General features: G+C 31.4%; 1 protein-coding gene across 3 annotated transcripts in view; it reads right to left on the bottom strand.

The window, feature by feature from the left end:
• Nucleotides 1-19,329, bottom strand: part of LOC129806493 (estradiol 17-beta-dehydrogenase 11) — a 43,012-nt gene that overhangs the window by 3,334 nt on the left and 20,349 nt on the right. For all 3 annotated transcript variants that reach the window (XM_055855133.1, XM_055855131.1, XM_055855132.1), the window contains exons 2-6: nt 17,246-17,399; nt 17,008-17,132; nt 574-684; nt 259-506; nt 56-172 (exon numbers count right to left, since the gene is read on the bottom strand). In XM_055855133.1, the coding sequence (XP_055711108.1) occupies nt 56-172; nt 259-506; nt 574-684; nt 17,008-17,132; nt 17,246-17,375 (731 nt within the window). In that variant the 5' untranslated portion in view covers nt 17,376-17,399. The remainder of the gene's footprint in view (nt 1-55; nt 173-258; nt 507-573; nt 685-17,007; nt 17,133-17,245; nt 17,400-19,329) is intronic.

Genomic DNA, 19,329 nt, shown 5'->3' with positions numbered 1-19,329 from the left:
GAAATGTCTGGCTTAGAAAAGAAATTCACCTAATAAAAAAAGAAATTTGACTAACCATTTGAGTGCTAGCATAAATCTGAGGTAGGAAGGTACAATCGCCAGTTTCTCATTCCTTCTAATGGCTGCAATTATTCTGTCTGCTACATCCTCTGACTTCAGGGTTGGCACCCATCTGTTAAAGCAAATACCAATCTTTTTTGTTGTTGTTCTTGCAAATAATGCTGAAAAAAAATTAATTTTCACCAAGTTGCTAATTACCTCGCATAAACATCATCAAACATTCCTGTTGCTTGAATGAAATACGGACAAATGCAAGTTGTATGGACTCCTTTGGCACCCAGAAATTCCAATTCCAATCTGATGGCTTCATCAAATCCAACAGCAGCAAATTTACTTGAGCAGTAGTCAACAAGTTTGGAGATACCAACTTGTCCGGCAAGAGAAGCAATTGTCACAATGTGACCATGATTACTTTCCAGCATTTGGGGCAGGAAGGCCTTAGCCGTCTAAATACCAACAAAAAAAAATTAAGACACTATCTAAATCGAAGGAAAAAGACATGAAAGTGCATACCCAGAAATGAGCCATAACATTGACATTGAATGATCGCTCAATCAAATGATCCGGAGTGTCCAGTAAGACTCGTCCGGAAACTACTCCGGCATTGTTGATAAGAATGGTTACCTGCAATTTATTTTAAAATAACCGTTTTTACTACAAATTACTTTAACCCATTCCTTACCATTGTATTATATATCATACGCAAGTTGAGTGATTTTAGATTATTTATTCCTGGGCAATTTTTATCCGAATTGCTGTCGGGAATAGATTTTTAGTAACATTAGTTATTCAATTACTTGAGAAAAATAGTCCGAAAGAGATGAAAATACATTTTGTTATTGTTTTCTTGCTTCGCGGAAGGTCATGCAAAATTTTTGCTCAAAATGGCGGACGGAAAATACGAGATTCCGTCGAATTTGTTAAAATTGTCCTTTTTCCTCTTTCCTGATTTGAATTCTAGTTGCCAATTGGTGTTCTTGGATAGTTACTCTATCTAAAGAAATAGAGTTTGTAATAAATTAATGCACAAAATTTAAATTCAGTGACCGTTAAGACGTGTGTTTGACAGAGGCTCCCCGCGCCCCCATAAGAGATAAAATTTTTTTCTTTTCAAAAAAATCATCTATTAATCTGTAGGAAATTAATCCCAAAATATGAACATTCTATATCTCAAGTATTTCTGGTACATTGACTAAATGGGTTAATTCAATTCAATTCAAATTTATTGCAATCAAATGCGCAGCGTCCGCTGCCGACTTACACCACGATCCCTCTCAAGAAAACGACAAAAAAAGGAGTAGCGACAAAAAAGGAGGAGTGTTAAAGGAGTAGCTTTATACAACCATTTTCCCCGTGAGGCTCGTGACTCTCGCTTGGGAATTCAAATGCATTTCCAGACTGGGTTTCTCTAATATTTTTGCTTTCTTCATCATCTGTTCCTCAAATTTAGTATTGACACATTTTTTTTCCTCACATTCTTTTTTTCTTTTTTTTCTTTTGTTCTTCCCTGCCACGCAATTGTAAGAGGATTGTAGCCTATATTTCGTGGTTTCAATAAACTTAAACTAAACTTAAACTTAAAAAATGGCCTTAATTATGACCTCAATGACCTCTGAAAATTTGTAGGGGAAAGTGCCCATGTTCTACATGGTCCCAAGCTTCATAATGACTGAATTTTTCCTATGTCTTTCAATAAATGCAACTCATCGCACCCATATTTTAAAAACTAAGGAAGTGTCTTGTTTTTAAAATATATTTTGGAATCACATTTATTCAGAAACATGGGAAAAAATTAGTCATTATCAAGCTTGGGACCTTACAAAGCATGGGCACTGGGCACTTTCCCCTATATTTCTTGACAATTTTTCATGTTTTTTTTTTCATTGTTTTCGGCGACTTTTTAAGAAAATAAATTAAATGTAGGCATCCATTTGAAATCTGTATATCATACCAGTCAAAGAACTATTCAATCTCGTTTTACCACATTCATGAATTTTACCCATTTTACCATTTATTTTTCGAAGTTTTAGGTTCCATTAAAAAAATTCTAGTCTAGAATAGCCTAATTCTGAATCTGCCACAATTAGTTTTTTACTACTCGAACTCAAAGACAGAGCAGTTATAATAGTCGCCTTTTTTTTAACTTGTCACTGTTCTGGAGCTTAAACGGTAAGAGATATCGACTTCCGGTCTTCGATGACCCCCAATAAAAAAAACAATATCTCTCGACTTTTTTTTTCTTCTCACCCTCCCTCTGTCCCCTCCAAAACCATGTTTTTTTGGTTTCTCTCAAAATTGGCCCAAGCTTTTTCAATGATTTGCGGATATGTTTTAGACCTAGTACAGGCGAACATTTCGCCCTAACATACATATGACCGAAAAATTCGCCATTTTGAATTATTGAAAGTCAAAAGTCAACCACTTTGGAGGGCCCATTTTTCAACCGATTTGGTTAAATTTGGATTTTTTAGAAAAGTATTGCAATTTAGAATCCGGCTGCATCGGTCTTCATCGGTAATGAATCGGTTAAGTATCGATTTTTTGATTTTCAAATGCTTTTGTGATCTATGAATCAATTTGATCTCTAGTAGATTAGTGATACCAAAAGATTATGCAAAAAAAAACTAATTCGCGATGAGCACTATCTCGTGAGTTCGAGCATTCCGCAAAGCTGAGACAATTTGCCATCTCTTTTTTTTCTTGAAATATGAATGAATAATTTTCGATTTAGTAGCGTAAAGAATCAGATAATAAAATTGTGACATATATAATATATAAACAAAGATTTATTGCTGTGTTTATTAAGGATAAACTTTATAAACAAAGCTTTGCTTCAATTAACGAAAATATAGAAAAAGTTAGCTCCACTGAGAGAAATCCAAAACAGTTAAAATAACATTCAGTAAATGTTAATTTCAATAATTCTGGAAATATTAATCCGAAATCGGTGTAAGTATTAAATTATTCAGGAGTATATTGTCTTGCAGTATGGGTTAAAGTTACACTTTTCAAATTAATTTAACCCTTAAAAGTGTAAAATTAACATGAAAAAGTGATATATTTTTAGATCTAAAAATTGTTACCGTTATGACGAAAAAAAAATATCGTACCCTCGCATTTCAGCGTTTGGGCTTTTTAACCCTTTAAGGACGATTGGAACACCGGTGTCCCATAAAGGAAATATTTTTTCCTGACTACCCAAAGTTATTTTTCTCTTATGTCTATACATAATTGTAAAGTAGAAGTATCTTGCAAATTTTCGCTAAGGTAGAGTTTTCGCCCTTTCGGAAAAATTACATTTTTGACAGATTTTTGACGTTTCTGGCCTACAGAACTGCAGGCAATCTCCTTTTTAAAATTAATTTTTAACGAAATTGCTCCTAATGTCTAGAGGTCTTAATAGAGATCGGAGCTATAGTTGATCTCTATAGACGAATAGTCCTAAAGTTTCGGCCAAAAGTTTCTTGACAAAACCATATTCGAGTAATCAGGTAGAAAAAATTACAGAGAAAGTAATTTTTAGAATTTTTCTTTTTGTAAATGAGTTTTCTGGTAATCCAAAGCCGTTATTTATGTTTTTCAAAATAATTAAATTATTTAATTTCATGTCAAAAACAAATATTTTCTAAAACTTGGTCAGTTTTTATCGACCAAAAGTTTCTTGACACATTTATAAAACTTACATAAAATGGTTAAACACTTACAACTAACTTTTTTTAATCTGATTATTATTTTGGTGTTATGTCGTTTGAGAGACAAATGATGGGTTTGCACATTTCTAAAGTTTGCAATAATCAATTTAAGCATATAAAAGTGATGATAAATAAAAATAAAATAATGTATTTATTGTTAATGGGTAATTGTCCGGAAATACTGTTGAAAGCGTTGTAAATTGTTTAATTTTATGGTAAATCATGACAGGATATCTTAAAATCGTCAAAATTTATATTAACACTAAACCTACAGAACATTTTTGGTCGTTTTTCGGTCAAATGACAAACCGCGTTGGGATAGGATACTCAACAAATTTGTCTTGGAAAAGAGCAAAAAATTAAAATTTGAACACTGAAAAATATATTACATGCATATATTAAGAAATTCATAAAATTTGGTAGTGACATCGTACCGTTTAAATAGGTGTTAATTTTATACCGGTCAATTTGACCGGGTTTTGGTAGGTTTAGTGTTAATGAGGCTATTTACACCGCCGCATTAGATTGGGATTGAACTGTTCCAAAATCGGATTTCGGATCATTAAGTCTCAATCTAAGGCCGCAATCTAAACGGTTTCACTGAGATCATTTAGACTGTCGTATTAGATTCAGACTGAATTATCACAAAACCCGATTTTGGAACAATTCAATCTCAATCCAATGCGACGTGTACATTTAGAAAACGCTCCTCGCAGACCCAGGGTTTCGACTTAGAGGATTGATAACCACATTGTAAGGATCTCTGATAGTGATCTCATGATATCAGCTCCAAAAATTCGGAATCACTTAGTTTCTGAGCAGTTTTGAGTAAATTTTACAAATGTGTCAAGAAACTTTTGGCCGATGAAAAATGCTCAACTTCGGGAAAACAAATATTTTTGATATGAATTAAAATTAATTAAAATTCTTTAAAATATATAAATAACATCTATAGATTATAGGCAACTCATTTGCCAAAAGAAAAACTTTAAAAAGTTATTACTTCTATCATTTTTTCATCTGGTTTCTCGAACATGCATTTGTCAACAAACTTATGGCCTACACTGTATGGTAATATATTTTAAAGGCTAGTCTTACGACGTGTTTAAAACCAGACTGTGTGCGAAGCCTGAAAGCCTTCCCCTAGTTGCTTTTATATCTGACAAAGTTTGTAATCAGCAGTAAATGTTTATTTTATAAAAGCCTGTTTGTTTGTTAAAATCGATCACACAAAATCAATTTTATGCTCAAAAATACTCGACAATTTGGAGAGTGAACGCATGACGATATAATCCTATTGATCTGTTTTTTTCTACTCAAGTTTTAACAAATCTCCGCGTTCCACTCATTTTATTTTGTAAAGTCAAATAAGTAAACGGAATTTCATTATTATTTTGTAAATAAAAGTACATGAATGTAAATGGAATGTATGTGAAAAAATTTTAATCCGTGTGATTAGTTATGATAATATTTAATTTATTTTCTTGTTTTTGTGATGCGTCAGTACTACATAATGTCTATTATTAAAAATAAATAAATTCTCAGCTCTCCTTTAATGGTTATTGGCTGATTGAGGAGTTCACAAAGAAATGAGACAGAAGGTAAATTGAAGCTAAAAATACACAGAAGTATTCCTTTTAATTCAGAACAAGAGCCTTTTAAAGTCAATTGCATGGAAACTTATGCACTGTATACATTTTCTTATATTTGTTCTCTCTGAAGATTACCAATAACAAATATTGATTCTGTTCTCGCCTTTGCATTTGCCATATTTATGTAGACTCTTTCCGGAACAATAACCTCCGACTTCAGGCTATATTGAACCTTTGACCATGTCTTTTTCTCACATAAAAAAATTAATGCTGTTTACACTTTAATCGAGAAATCTGAGAACCAACGAATTAACAGCAGAATTCAATTTCCAATAATTCTTTTTTTAATGTAGAATTCTATATAAATGCTTTTCGGAAAAGAATAAAATGCATCGTCCAGAACACATTTAGTAAATATTCTTCAGATTATTGCAAAGCCATTTTAAAGAACCCTAAATTCCAAAAAGCCAGATCAAAATCCAGAAAATTTGGAGAAAATAATTTAAAAAAATATGCAACGAATAAATTTAGTACAGTCCTGTGCTAAATGTAAAAAATAAACAAATGCAATTGGAAAGACAATATCTGTTGCTCGAAAAATTAGTACCTATAATGTTAAACATTATGAAAGAACTGACACTGAATTGGATGAATCCAGTTTTTGACTTGTACATAATCACATCATTTAAAAAGGCCTTTGCGTATTTTATAAGAGTACACACTTCGATCACATGAGGAAGAATATGATTGCTGTATGTCATGTATCTCTGCATCTTTAGAAAGTACATAAAATAAAGAAAGTCAAAAGCATTGATTTTGCTTTGAACTTCAATGGGAATGCGTCTACTAATAGTCATACAAAAAATCGTTAAGGCAAAGCGTAAAAACTGAGCCTCTTTCAGTGACTGTATCATCTGGAAAGGGTTAATCACTAATTCTGGGTTAATTAATGATGAGAGCCAAATCTAAAGTCAACAAGATCACACTTTGCAGGGAAATTCCATCCAAAGTCTAATATTAACAATAAACAATGCAAATTATTCAAAAAAGCAAAAAATTCAGAGTTTGTCAAACACTTAGGACAAATCTGAGTGTTTTCTGTTGATTTAGAACTCACTGACTACGTACACATTATTGTGACTTGCATTATACTAAACAATACTCATAAGCATATCTAACACAGAAAAAAATTATTGTTCTGTAATTTTTGTAAAAGATTTTTAACTCAGGCCAGATTTTTTCTGGATCAAAAATATGAGCAAGGGGCTTCCATTTAATGTCCTAAATTAAAAAACTGATTTCTAATGGCTCGGGCACACCTTTTAGATCGGGAAAATTTCATGAACTCGAAATTCGAATCCCTTTCTTTCTCACATGTTTTGCATATAACTATCTCATTCTTTCACATACCAAATTCGATTGAGCTAAATTGAATTTGGAGTGATATTTAAGAGAAGAAGAAGAGGGCCAGAGAATGAGATAGACATATGCAAAACATGCGAGAAAGAAAAGGATCCGAATTTCAACTTCATGAAATTTTCCTGATCTAAAAGGTGTGCCGGAGCCATAAACATTCATCTTTAAAGCTTCATTTTGAAAGTTCATTTTCAAAGCTTGATTTTTAAGGTTAGAGATTGTTTAAAAAGTCCAATTTCAAAGTTCGATTTTTATAGCGCTGGCACACCTTTTAGATAAGGAAAATTTTATAAAATAAAAATTCGCTTCTCTTTCTTTCTCACGAGATTTGCATAAGTCTATCTCACTCTTTCGGTCTCAAATTCGGACTAAACTGATTTTAATTTGGTGTGATCTTCAAAAGAAGAAGAAGAGTACGCAAGAGTAGGATAGATAAATGTAGAACATTTGTGAAAGAAAGGCAAGTGAATTTTTACTTTATGAAATTATCCTAATCTAAATAGGTGTGTCGGAGCTAAACGTAAATTTTTAAAGCATGGTTTTAACCCTTTAAGGACGATTGGAACACCGGTGTCCCATAAAGAAAATAATTTTTCCTGACTACCCAAACTTATTTTTTTTCTTATGTCTGTACATAATTGTAAAGTAGAAGGTTTAAGGAATCTACTATATTTTTTGCAAGTCTCTGGCTATTTGCTATGTAGTAAATATTTAAGCTCAAAAATGGCGAATTTTTAAATTCTCAAATTCACAATTGACTTTATTTATTTTTTATACTTCTAATTTTTTTAAAGCAAAACCCTTTTGGCAATAAAAACTACAATACTCATACGTAATATTTTTCATTAAAGCGAAAAATATTATTCATTGGTATAGTCAGAAAAATTACTTAAATTTTTGGGCTATTTTTTTCCCTATTGTCCATAGAAGCACAAAATACACCGAATCAAACTCTGTTGGACTTTCCAAGGTTTATTTAAGGTTAGATGTAAGACTTATCATTGATTATGTTTCTCAGTTTAATTTTTATTGTTGATTTTCAGTCCGTAAAAAGAGTCTCGTCGTTAAAGGGTTAAATGTATAGCTTCAAAGCTTGATTTAGAAATGTCATTTTCAAGATTTGGTTTTGAATGTCAAAATTGAAAGTCTGATTTTGATCTTTTAATTTAATTTTCAATGTTGATATTACAGGCCTTGTCAAAATTCCGAAAGCTTAAATCCTGAAAATCAAAATTCCAAATACCAAAATCGCGAATGCCAAAAAGTCCTTAAATTTTTTTTTAAAAGTGTCATAGCTACTCCTAAGATTGCACTCGCGCTTGCTGGATGAAAAGGGAAATTTTCCGTGTTTTGGAAATGCATTTCAGGATTTTGATCATTTGGGATTTTGGCTTTCAGAATTTTGGCAGACACCGGACATTACCTCCATTTACAAAGTTCGATTGCGATTCTCTAATTTCAAAGTTTGATTTTGAAGATGTAACACCAAATTCTGATTTAAAAGCTTCATTTTCAAAGCTTTCTTTTGCAGTTCTAAGTTTAAAGTTTTAATTTTGAATTTAGTGAATTTCAATCGATTGGAATTTTACCTCCTACTCTTTTAAATTGAAATTAAATATAGTTGTCTCTTTCTTTCTTTGGATTTGCATTTGACAGAAAAAGACAACTAAATCTAATTTCAATTTGAAAATGTGAGAGGTAAAATTTCAATCGATTGGACTTTTATAAATTGAAAAGGTGTGCCACCGCCTTTATGACTTTTATGGCTGTCTAACTTAAAAGCCAAATTTTAAAATTTGATTGTAAAGCTCAAATTTCAAAGCTTGATCCTGAAGGTACATCTTCAAATCTTGGTTTCGAATACCTACTTTTAAAATTTAATTTTAAAGATTCATAGTCAAAGCCTAATTCTATAAAGATTTAATTTAAAATTTTCATTTAAAAGGTCCATATTCAGAGCTTGCCTTTGAAGTTTTAATTTCAAAGTTTGGTTTTTGAGGCACATTTTCAAAACTTGATTATGAAGATCTACATTTGCAGTTCAATTTTGTAGATGTATTTTCAAAGCTTATATGCTACGGGCACATCTTTTAGATTGCTAAAATTTCATGAAATCAAAATTCGCGCTCCTTTCAAATTCAAAATTGCACTGAACCAGATTTGGTGTGATGGTTAAAAGAAGAAGAAGAGTGTCAAAGAATGAGATAGACATATACAAAGCGTGTGAGAAAGAAAACGATGTGAATTTTGATTCCCTGAAATTTTCCTGGTCTAATTATAATGGTCCAAAACCATTAAAATCTAATGCCAAGGTTTGATTTATAAGCTTCATTTTCAGAACTCGTTTCGAATTTTTATTTAAAGCTCTTTCAGATGTTTCAGTTATGACCGTTATGACAGTCTAACTTCAAAACTTTATTTAAAAACTAAATTTTTAAAGTTTTATATACAACCTCAAATTTCAAAGTTCGATTTTAAAGGCCCATTTATCAAAATTTGGGTTTGAAGATCTACTTTTCAAGTTTGATTTTCAATATCCATTTGCAAAGCTTCGTTATGAGCGTCTAACTTCATAGCTTTGCTTAAAAGCTGTATTTTAAAATTTGATCCAAAACTTGATTTTAAAGGAACGTTTTCAAAAGCTAATTTTAAAGATCTCCTTTTAAAGTTCAATTTTGAAGATTCATTTCTAAAGCTTAATTAAGAAGTTCTGACTCAAAAGTTTGAATTAAAAGCTCTATTTTCACAGCTTCGTTTAGAAGTTTTAATTCGAAAGTTTAAATTCGATGGTCCATTTTGAAGGATTAGTTAGTTATGACCGTTATTACAGAATACCTTCAAAATCTAATTTAAAAACTTATAGCGCTGGTACACCTTTTCAATTGAGTGAAATTCAATCGATTGATATTTTACCTCTTACTTTTTCAAACAGAAATCAGATATAGCTGTCTCTTTCTGTCAAATGAATTTTAAAATTGAAATTGAAAATGAAATTGAAATTTCAATTTTCATTTGACAGAAAAATACAAACATAACTTATTTCAGTTTGAAATTGAAAATAATTTCAATCAGTTTGAAAATAATTTCAATCGATTGAATTTTACCCAATTGAAAAGGTGTTCCAGCGTCAATAAATTCTTTAAATTTTTCTCGATTTTGAAGACTTACTTTCAAAACTTGAAAACTTGAAACTGAAGATGAACTTTTAAAGTTTAATTTAGAAAATCTATATTCAAAGATTGGTTACGAGAGTTTAACTTTACAGATTCAATTAAAACTGAATTTTCAAAAACTTGACTCGCAAAGCCCAATTTTAAACATTGATTTTGAAGGTCAATTTACTAAGCTTGGAACTTGCTTAAGTTTCACTCCAAGGCTTTAATTTACGGCTCTATTTTTTAAGATTGATCCACTTCTAATTTAAAGCTTGCTTTTAAAAATGTTATATCAAATTTTTAATTCTAACAGTTTCCTTTTAAAGCTTTGTTATGAATGCGTAACATCAAAACTTGATTCAAAATTTATGCTTTATTGAAAAGCTTCAATTTTAAAAATTAATTTAGAATATCGAATTTTAAAGCTTATGGCTCCATCACACCTTTCAGATCAGGAAAATTTCATGAAGCCGAAATTCGAATTTCTGTCTTTCTCACACGCTTTGTATATGTCTATCTCATTCTTTCGTACTCTACTTCTTCTTTGAAACGTCACAACGAAATGAATTTAGCTCAATCAAATTTGAAATGCGAAAGAAAGACAGGGATTCGAATTTTGACTTCATGAAATTTACCTGATCTAAGAGATCTGGCGGAGCCATTAGTTTTAAAAGTTTATTTTTAAATCACAGTTTTGAAAGTCTAATTCCAAAGCTTTATTTAAAATTTTGCATAATGAATCGTTTTCAATTGTTCTTGGTCAATATTTACAGATTATAACTCAAATGGAGATTCCCAATTTTTTCTTATCCAATTGATTTAATTATATCACTCGCTATAATATGGGTAGCAAATTTTGGAATAGATTTGTGAATCATTTAAGCTGTTTATTTCGCGATTAACATAAAAAGTAGCGCCTAAGGCAATAAAAAAAAACTGTTGTTCTCCTAAAACGTGTTTAAAAAATAATCACTCATCGTTATGGCAAGAAAATTATTAGCAAAAGAAGTTTCGCCATGTGTTTATCTAAGATACTTTATGATAGGGTTTATAAATTCGAAGAGTAATAAAAAAGATATACGTCTGCTTTTAATTTTTTGCAAATTTATGGTGTTTTGCAATTTTCAACGTTTTAACTAAATTGTTGATGTTATTGAGGCATTATTTCTTAGTTTGTTTTTTTTTCTTCTTAAACTTCTATGGAGTAAATTTGCAACTTGTGCAATATTGCATTCTTCCTCTCATACTAACATAACAAGTCTGTATAATATAGAGACCGGACATTGAATTGTGTGTGCAATTGAATACATAATTGAAAGTAAGACTCAATTCCACCTCTCTCAAGTCTTCTGTGAGCTGGAATTAAGCATAGGGGATGGTATTCAGGCTTCGTACACATTCCGGCTTTAAACACTTTCTTATCATTCACAAGTACACAGTAAAAAAAATTAACACTATTATAGTGTGTAATCTTTCACACCACTATTATAGTGTTAAATTTGTAAAAAGTGTTTAATTTAAAATTGTTTAATTTAAAGTTGTTGAATTTCAAGATGTTGAATTTGGAATTGTTGAATTTAAAAATTGTTGAGTTTTTATGTGTAAATTCAAAACTTGTTGAATTCTGTTTATTGTTGAATTCTCATTTCGAAGATTTTGATTTTTTGCCTTTTTAAATATTTTTATTGTTTTTTTTTCCTGTACTCGGGATCCCCCCTAATGCGAAATGATTACATCTGATGCTCGAATCTTCACGATATACTTATTATGCATATAAATATTTGATGTTCTATATGACTTTTGCCCAATGAAAAGCATCTCGACTGAAGTATAAGTCTTAATTGGAAATTCAACAATTTTTACACAAATTTTGTTTAAAAATTCTACAACTTTTGTATCAAAATTCAACAACTTTTGTTTAAAAATTCAACAACTTTTGTCTAAAAATTCAACAAATTTGTTTACAATAGACAAGACTTCACACTATAATAGTGTTAAAAATTATGATCAAACTATAATAGTGTTAATTTTTGATCATGTGACAAAAAACCATAAAGTTGTGTATTTTTTCACACTGTAATAATGTGAAAAACTGTAATCATACTATAATAGTGGTAATTTTTAAAATTTGACAAACAGTTTTAAATCACGAAACATTGAAAAATTTTTATGATTATAACAGTGAGAAATTTTACACAGATCGCAATTAAAGATTTAATTTATCCGATTTCACACTATTATAGTGTAAAAATTTCACACATTTTCAAATTAAACAACATTGTTGAAAATAGTGATAATTTTCAATCACGTGACAATAAATTACCAAAATGTTGTGTATTTTTTAAACATTTTTAAATTAAACAACTAAAATGGTCGATTTTACACTATTAGTTGTAAAATTTTACACATTTTTTTACTGTGTAGATCTTGAAGAATTCCATGATCTATTCGAAAAGAAAAAAGAGACATTCTTACTTCTTGATACTTTCGCAAGATGGCCGAAGTACATTCTGTTTGAATTTCGAATTGTTCATGTGACAAAATGTGTTTTTCTTCACTTTGTTGTAATGAAAAACACAAAACAAGAACGTTTATTGTTTCTTTCTCTCTATTTAATCACTACACAATCACTGAGTAGACTTTTATTCTCCAATAGTGTCTTGGATAAAAGGTAAATGGAACCCTATTTGCACAAAAAGTCTTTGATGTTCGAAGAATTCAAATTCAATTTAGAATTTTCATACTAAATTTTCGAACAAGTTGGGGAAAATTTATCAAATATCACACTAAAAAGCTCGCAAAAGAGTTACTCAGTGATTATGGAGTGATTAAATAATGGGACAGAAAGAATAAACGTCGTTGCTTTGTGTTTTTCCTCATAATAAAGTGAAGGCCAAAACATTTTGACACTTGAGTAATTCGAAATTCGAACAGAATGTACTTCAGCCACCTTGCAAAAGTATCAAGAAGTAAGGAAGTCTCTTTTCCGGCTTTTCGAATGGATCTTCGAATTTTTCAAGATCTACTTCTGAATGATAAAAGTATGTGCGAAGCTTGAATACCTTCCCCTAGGCTGAAGCAAAATTGCGTGATGGGGAAATCTAAGAGGGATTTTTTCTGGGTCCAGAAAAAAAAAACCTGACGTAGGTTCAATTTGAAGTAACCAAATAAGAGTCACCAATGTCAAGTAATAAATATCACCAATAAATAAATCATAATGTTTGGGTGATCAGAGAGACAAATAGTGATCTATCTCAAATTCTTCAATTACCCAGGTATTGGGATTTTTCTCCTTGAGGCTAAAAATTGCATAAGACATTTGATCATTTTGTGGTTTTGGATGGTGCAACAACTCTTTAACGAGGCTTTTCATCTCTTCTCAACACATGCGTTGGCAAATAACGCAACAAATGCGCTGCAAACGAATCATTGAAGCCCTCTGTGTCTTACTATTCAGGTCAAGATTTTCAATATTGAATCAATGGAATTTTCATGTTCTTTGATCAAGAGAAGCTTCGAAAAAAATTGTCCTCTTTGTTATCAAATATGGGTTAATCACTCTTTCAAATACTAATCTTAAAAAGAGGTACCAAAATCTCCGAGGCTTTGCGAAGTGCTCGAACTCGTGATTTAGATGGTATTCCTCAAAAGAACTTTCGCATCATTTACCTTTTAGGGTGGAATCACCACTTCTCACCAGTCAGTGCCCCACTTTTCGCCACTTGTATTGAAATCGCAATTTTTCCATTATTTATGACATAAATTATCTGTAAAATTACTTGTATCTCTACTGCTGCTACTTATAGAGCCGAAAAATACTATATTTTGTTTTTAATTTAAGTGTTTGAGCATTTTTTAGAGAATTATTTTAATGAAGGGCATGGAATCCAATATTTCTTACCAAATATGTAAAATGTCATGAAACTTTTATCGAACAAAATTTACGTTTGTAGATAAATAATTTGTCTATTGAACATTTAATTACATTTGATGAATACCAAAAAATTGTAATTAGTCAGTTAATATTTTATTTTATATTATTTTATGCAAAAATGAGCTATGGCAGAAAGTGGTAATGTTCTGAAATTGATTTACCACCTGTCGCCATTGCTTTTCAATAAGCGACGCTAACTTCACGTCATAGATTTTCAGAAGAAAAATTATTTAAACCCCATAGCAAAAGAAAGCGGAATAGGAATAACAAGCGAAAAATTCCTCGGAATTTTCCAGTATTTTTCCTTAAAAATTCCATAGGAATTCTCCATAATAGGTTCCAAGGAAAATTTGATAGATTTATACTGGATTTTTTCTGTGGAATATATCCATGGAATGTTCGTGGAATTTATGTGGATTTTTCCACCTAAATAAAATGAAGAAAAAATGAAGCTGTCACATGCACCTCGTGATTTTACTTCCGAATATTAAAGAAATAGCAAAGATTACGAGGATTATAATATGTTTTACTAAACCAGCAATAACGAATTAACACTTTATGAAATAAAAAAATATTTTATAAAAAAAATCCTAAAATACACATTAAATGACATAAAAACAGTCTTATTTTAGGTTGACAATCTATTTAGTGTAATCCCTTCACATTTATTTACACGAAACGCAGTGTCGCATAATTAATTATATTATAATTGTAGCAGGAGTCACTAAAAATGTTTGCGGAAGGTTTGGAAATAAATTATCCACGTTGTCACAAGACCATTTTATTTGTTTGACATTCGAGAACAAATTGGAAAAAACATGGAAAACGCTATGGAAAGATAGTAGAATTTTCCATAGGATTTTTCCAGCTTATCCCGTGGACATTTCACGTATAAAAGTTTCCATATAAATATTCCGCGCAACTCCGCGGAATTCAACGCTGAAATTCCAGTGGATCGTACTTGAAATTACATGGAGAGCTATGATTCCAATGGAATTTCCGACTCCAAATTCCATGGAAAACTTAGTGGAATTTTAGTGTAAAATTCCGCGGATTATTGCAATTTGGACGCTAGTTTTACACTGGAATTTTCGCGGAATTTTGCTATGGGGAAGTGAGTAATAAGAAAGTAATCATGAGGAAAAACAAATGCTGAATGTATTCTTTTCATAAAACTGTCTAAAATAATCAAGACGGGATCTTTTCAAGTGGGTGGCGAGAAGTGGTTACAAAACTGGCGAAAAGTGGTAAAAAGTGGCAACGAAGTGCTTATTTTTGCATTGTTATTAAAAATAAGTTTTTCAAGCAGTGCAGCGTTAAATTAGAGAACGTTTTAATGAATCTAGAACCAATACATCTATGTAGCTTGTGTCAAATTTGAGTTATTTTATAATAAGTCGTCAAAAGATACAATAGACTTAGGGAAAAGTGATCTGCCTTTGAATGCGGCAGCCTTTGAATGCGGCAACCTTTGAATGTTTCAATTTTTCTCTTATTTTTCAAAGCAAAAATTCTATTTTGTGAAATAGGGGAGACTGGAGCAAAAAGTCACAAAACGGATATATTATTTTTTTACAAGCTATCAGATCACCTCAGAAATTTCTAAATATTGCAGTTTTATAGGAAATTTACCGCTCTAACAACTTTGTGAAAATGATTTTCTTCTATAAGGAAATACATTTATCGAGCCGTTTTCTAAAAAGTAATTTTGTGACCATTTTCAAAAATGCTGGGGCAAATAGTATCAGGCACAGGGTATTACTACATTTTGATTCGCTTTATTACGGGTTTCCGTATATTGAAAAAAATACCTAGATGACGTATTTTTATAGGAAATTTATTCCTCTACACCTTTGTAAACCATTTCTCTATCTGAACGAGAAAATCGCTCTTCAAGTTATTTTAGAAAAAAAAAAACACAGAAAAGATTGCGAATCGTTACTTTTTGCCCCATACCTTTTGTTACTTTTTACCCCAAATGGTCGTTTTTAGTAAAAGGATTTCAAATTCAAATCATTTAGGAAATATATACCAGTGGATCAATTTTGGAAAATAAGTAAGAAACTTACGACATTGAAGAAGGTCTATAGAGGCTATCTATAGAAAAAAAATTAAGCTGCTATGTTTTTTATCTTGGAAGATAATGAATTTTGAAATTTTCAATTTGTGACTTTTGCCCCAGTTCCCCCTATAGTTAATACTATTAACTATTTTCTATTAACTTCGATTAACAAAATGGAACTTTAGCATTGGGAAATAAGAGAAAAATTGAAATTCAAAGGCTGCCGCATTTCCCCTAATTTCACTTTTTCCTAAAACTGGCGATAAGTAGTTACTCCACCCTACCTGTTCTCAACCGATTTATAAATCACTCGAAAGGTTCCACAAAATAATTTTAATAGTAATAAAATTGTTTTCGGAAAAAAAATTACTTATTGGTTCATAACCCGTTCATAACTGATTTGAACGGATTTATAAATCACTCAAAACATTGCCAAAAAAATTGAAGACTAATGTAATTGAATTTCGACTCAGCTAATTAGCTATCCGGTTCAAAACTGATTGGAACTGGTTCAGTCTTATAGGAATCTTCAAAACCTTTCCAACGAGCTCAAACATGATCCCATTTGCCTGAAAATACGCTCTCTAGAGCCTTTTTTAACCTTTGACCTTGAAAAAACGTCATTAAGAATGATTCAAGGGTATTTTCACAATTAGTCAATTATCCCAAAAAACATGGTTTTGGAGGGGATGGGGAGGGGTGGAGGGGGAAATAAAGAGTATGTTAACAATCCTAAAAGGTGGAAATTTTAGGGTTTAAAAAATCAAGGGATTATATACAGCTTTCTCCATGAAGTTCGAGCAGTAATTTAATAAAAGATGAAAGAGATTTTTGTGCAAATGCCTATTTAGTCGGTTAATTATTGCCGAATAAATTTAGCTCAAGATAAACTTTGTTAATTTTTTTTGACTTCCCAAAAAAAAATGGTGATTTTTTTTCTTCTTCTTCAGATGCAAATAATTAACATAAAAAAAAGAAATGAAGAAGCAAGGTCGAGGTGTGACGTTAAGATCTTGTTGAATGTTGGAAGAAGAAAAAAATGTCTCTCAAATATTTGTTTAACATAGACATATTATAGTTGAGTTGGAAAACTTACATCACCAATTTCATTTCGCATCTGATCAGCTGCTTTGTACACTTCCTCTCTCTTGGAGATGTCCACCACGTAACTCTTGCAATAGCCACCGATTGACTGCACAAGTTTTGTGGTTTCATCCAAACCTGCAGCATAAAAGAGCACACAACGCTTCAATTAACCATTTCCTCCCGATGACCTTTAAATACAATTCTTCCCATGCCTTCCATTGACCCCGAAAAGAAAAAAAAACACTTACCTTCTGGATTGATGTCCCAAAGTACAACTGAAGCACCAGCACGAACCAGTCTTAGAGCTAAAAGTCTTCCAAGTCCACCTCCGCCTCCAGTTACGAGAGCCAATTCACCTTTGAGGCTCTTTTTTGGCATGCCAAATATTATAAAATACCAATCCTAAAACCAAGGGGAAAAAACAAAGATAATTCCACTTGCTAAAAAAAATCCCTATAATGCTTTTATTAAACTTATAATCAATTACACGAGCAAGTTTTTGCTAAAGTCTGTAAAATGACTGGCAGAGATCAATAATGTTCATAACCAGTAATAAAGTAATAAAAGACGATCGTAGTTAGAACTTCAAATCTCGCCTCATGTCCTTGAAGGCTCTAGAACACTCGTCTTTAGCAAAAAGCATTGGCAAAAAAAACTACAGACGTCTTTAAACTTTTAGCAAGCGCGTGAATGATTAATTGCTAAAAAACAATGACCAAAGGTACACTTCAGGTTGTTAAAGTTCTTGATTTTTTGTGCTAGAATACTAGACGATGTGTTCATAATTGCGCTTTTTGCAGCATAAACTTACGTCCCGCGGTTTGAGAATTGCGAGCTTCGAGAGTATATTGGCATGAAGAAATGCGTCTCAGACTACAAAATTTTATTGCTCCAACTCTATGGAGAGAACAATGCAATACACGTTCTGGATGGTCATTAGTAGAGTCAGAGACGAAACGGTTGGAAATACTAACTTGAGGTTGCCTACTCTCCAAACCTTCCAAAAAGGACTATGACCTTGGATAATTCCTTTTTAAAGTTCTTCAATGTCAAAGTCTAAATACACTCAGTCCCGGCATTATGCACTTCGGGATTATGCACATGACGAAAATATTCACATACAATTTATGAAAGTTTACCTAGGGTAAATTAAGCTAATTTAAAACCTGCTCCAAATGGAAATATTTCGCTACTCTAAATGGAAACGTCATTGTTTTCATGATAAATACAGTACTAAATTGGTATATTTATATATTTTCTATACCACAGTTTCATTATTTAGTTAATTTTGCTCTAAATAAAGTGAAAATCCATTCATATTCACAAATTTTAATTTGATAATTTCTTAGAAAAATTAAAAGTGTAGCATTTCACCATCGAATTTTTCATCGATCGACCATGTTTTCCAATGAAAAACACAATGAGGTGACTGTTCTTTATTCGTTTCGTTTAAGTCATATTTCTGGCTAATTTTAGTTAAATTAAATACTAATCTTTATTGTTAACGGTACGTGACGTATTCAAATGACGAAGTTTCCCAAATGCGAAATATTCATGTTCACTTTCATACAACGAGTTATTACTGTTTCTTCGAAGGATGCTAAATTTTTAGCAAAAATAAGCTGAGAAAACAGCTTTTTTAGAATTTTGTGTTCATTGAGATTCGGTAATGAATCGGTTATGATGCGATACATGCGATACCGAAGTTTTTCCAAAATTCAAATAGGGTCAAGTAGTATACAAGTTGGACAGGGCTTTTTTCTTGATAAATTTAGTACTTCATTTTTATTTGTATATTTTTAATGGTTTAGTTTTATAATTTGGTTCCTTGTGCTTAAAAACAAATTTTGTACTGAATTTATTAAGAAAAAAGCCATGTCCAACTTGTACTGGGTAATTGTCCAACTTGTAACACTATGTCCAATTTATAACACTTTACCCTACGTAATTACTAAATAATAATAATAATAACAATTATAATAATGGTGGCACAACGTCCCATAGAAGAACTTAAGCCTTCCCGCATGGGGAGTTCGGAACATCCATTATTATTTTTTTCTTATACAGAAATAGGGTTATCAGTCTCATTCCCAGTGGAATCAAGTGCAGTGAAGCTCACTGGATGCAATCTGAACTGAACACCTTAACCGCCAGAAAAATTCCTGGTGATCTAAAGGGAATTCGAACCCGGGATACTTGCATCATAGGGCAAGTGCTCTACCACTTGACCCATTTAGTGCCCTGTAAATAGTAAATCCATCAACAATATTTTAATCAATCTTTTAAGTGCTCTATAAGTCGATTCATAAAGGTTGTGTACCGGTAAACTCTT

This window comes from Phlebotomus papatasi, chromosome 3 (genome assembly GCF_024763615.1).
Source record: "Phlebotomus papatasi isolate M1 chromosome 3, Ppap_2.1, whole genome shotgun sequence".
Classification (NCBI taxonomy): domain Eukaryota; kingdom Metazoa; phylum Arthropoda; class Insecta; order Diptera; family Psychodidae; genus Phlebotomus; species Phlebotomus papatasi.
Note: the sequence above shows the minus strand (reverse complement) of the source record. Positions and strands in the feature narration are given on the sequence as shown.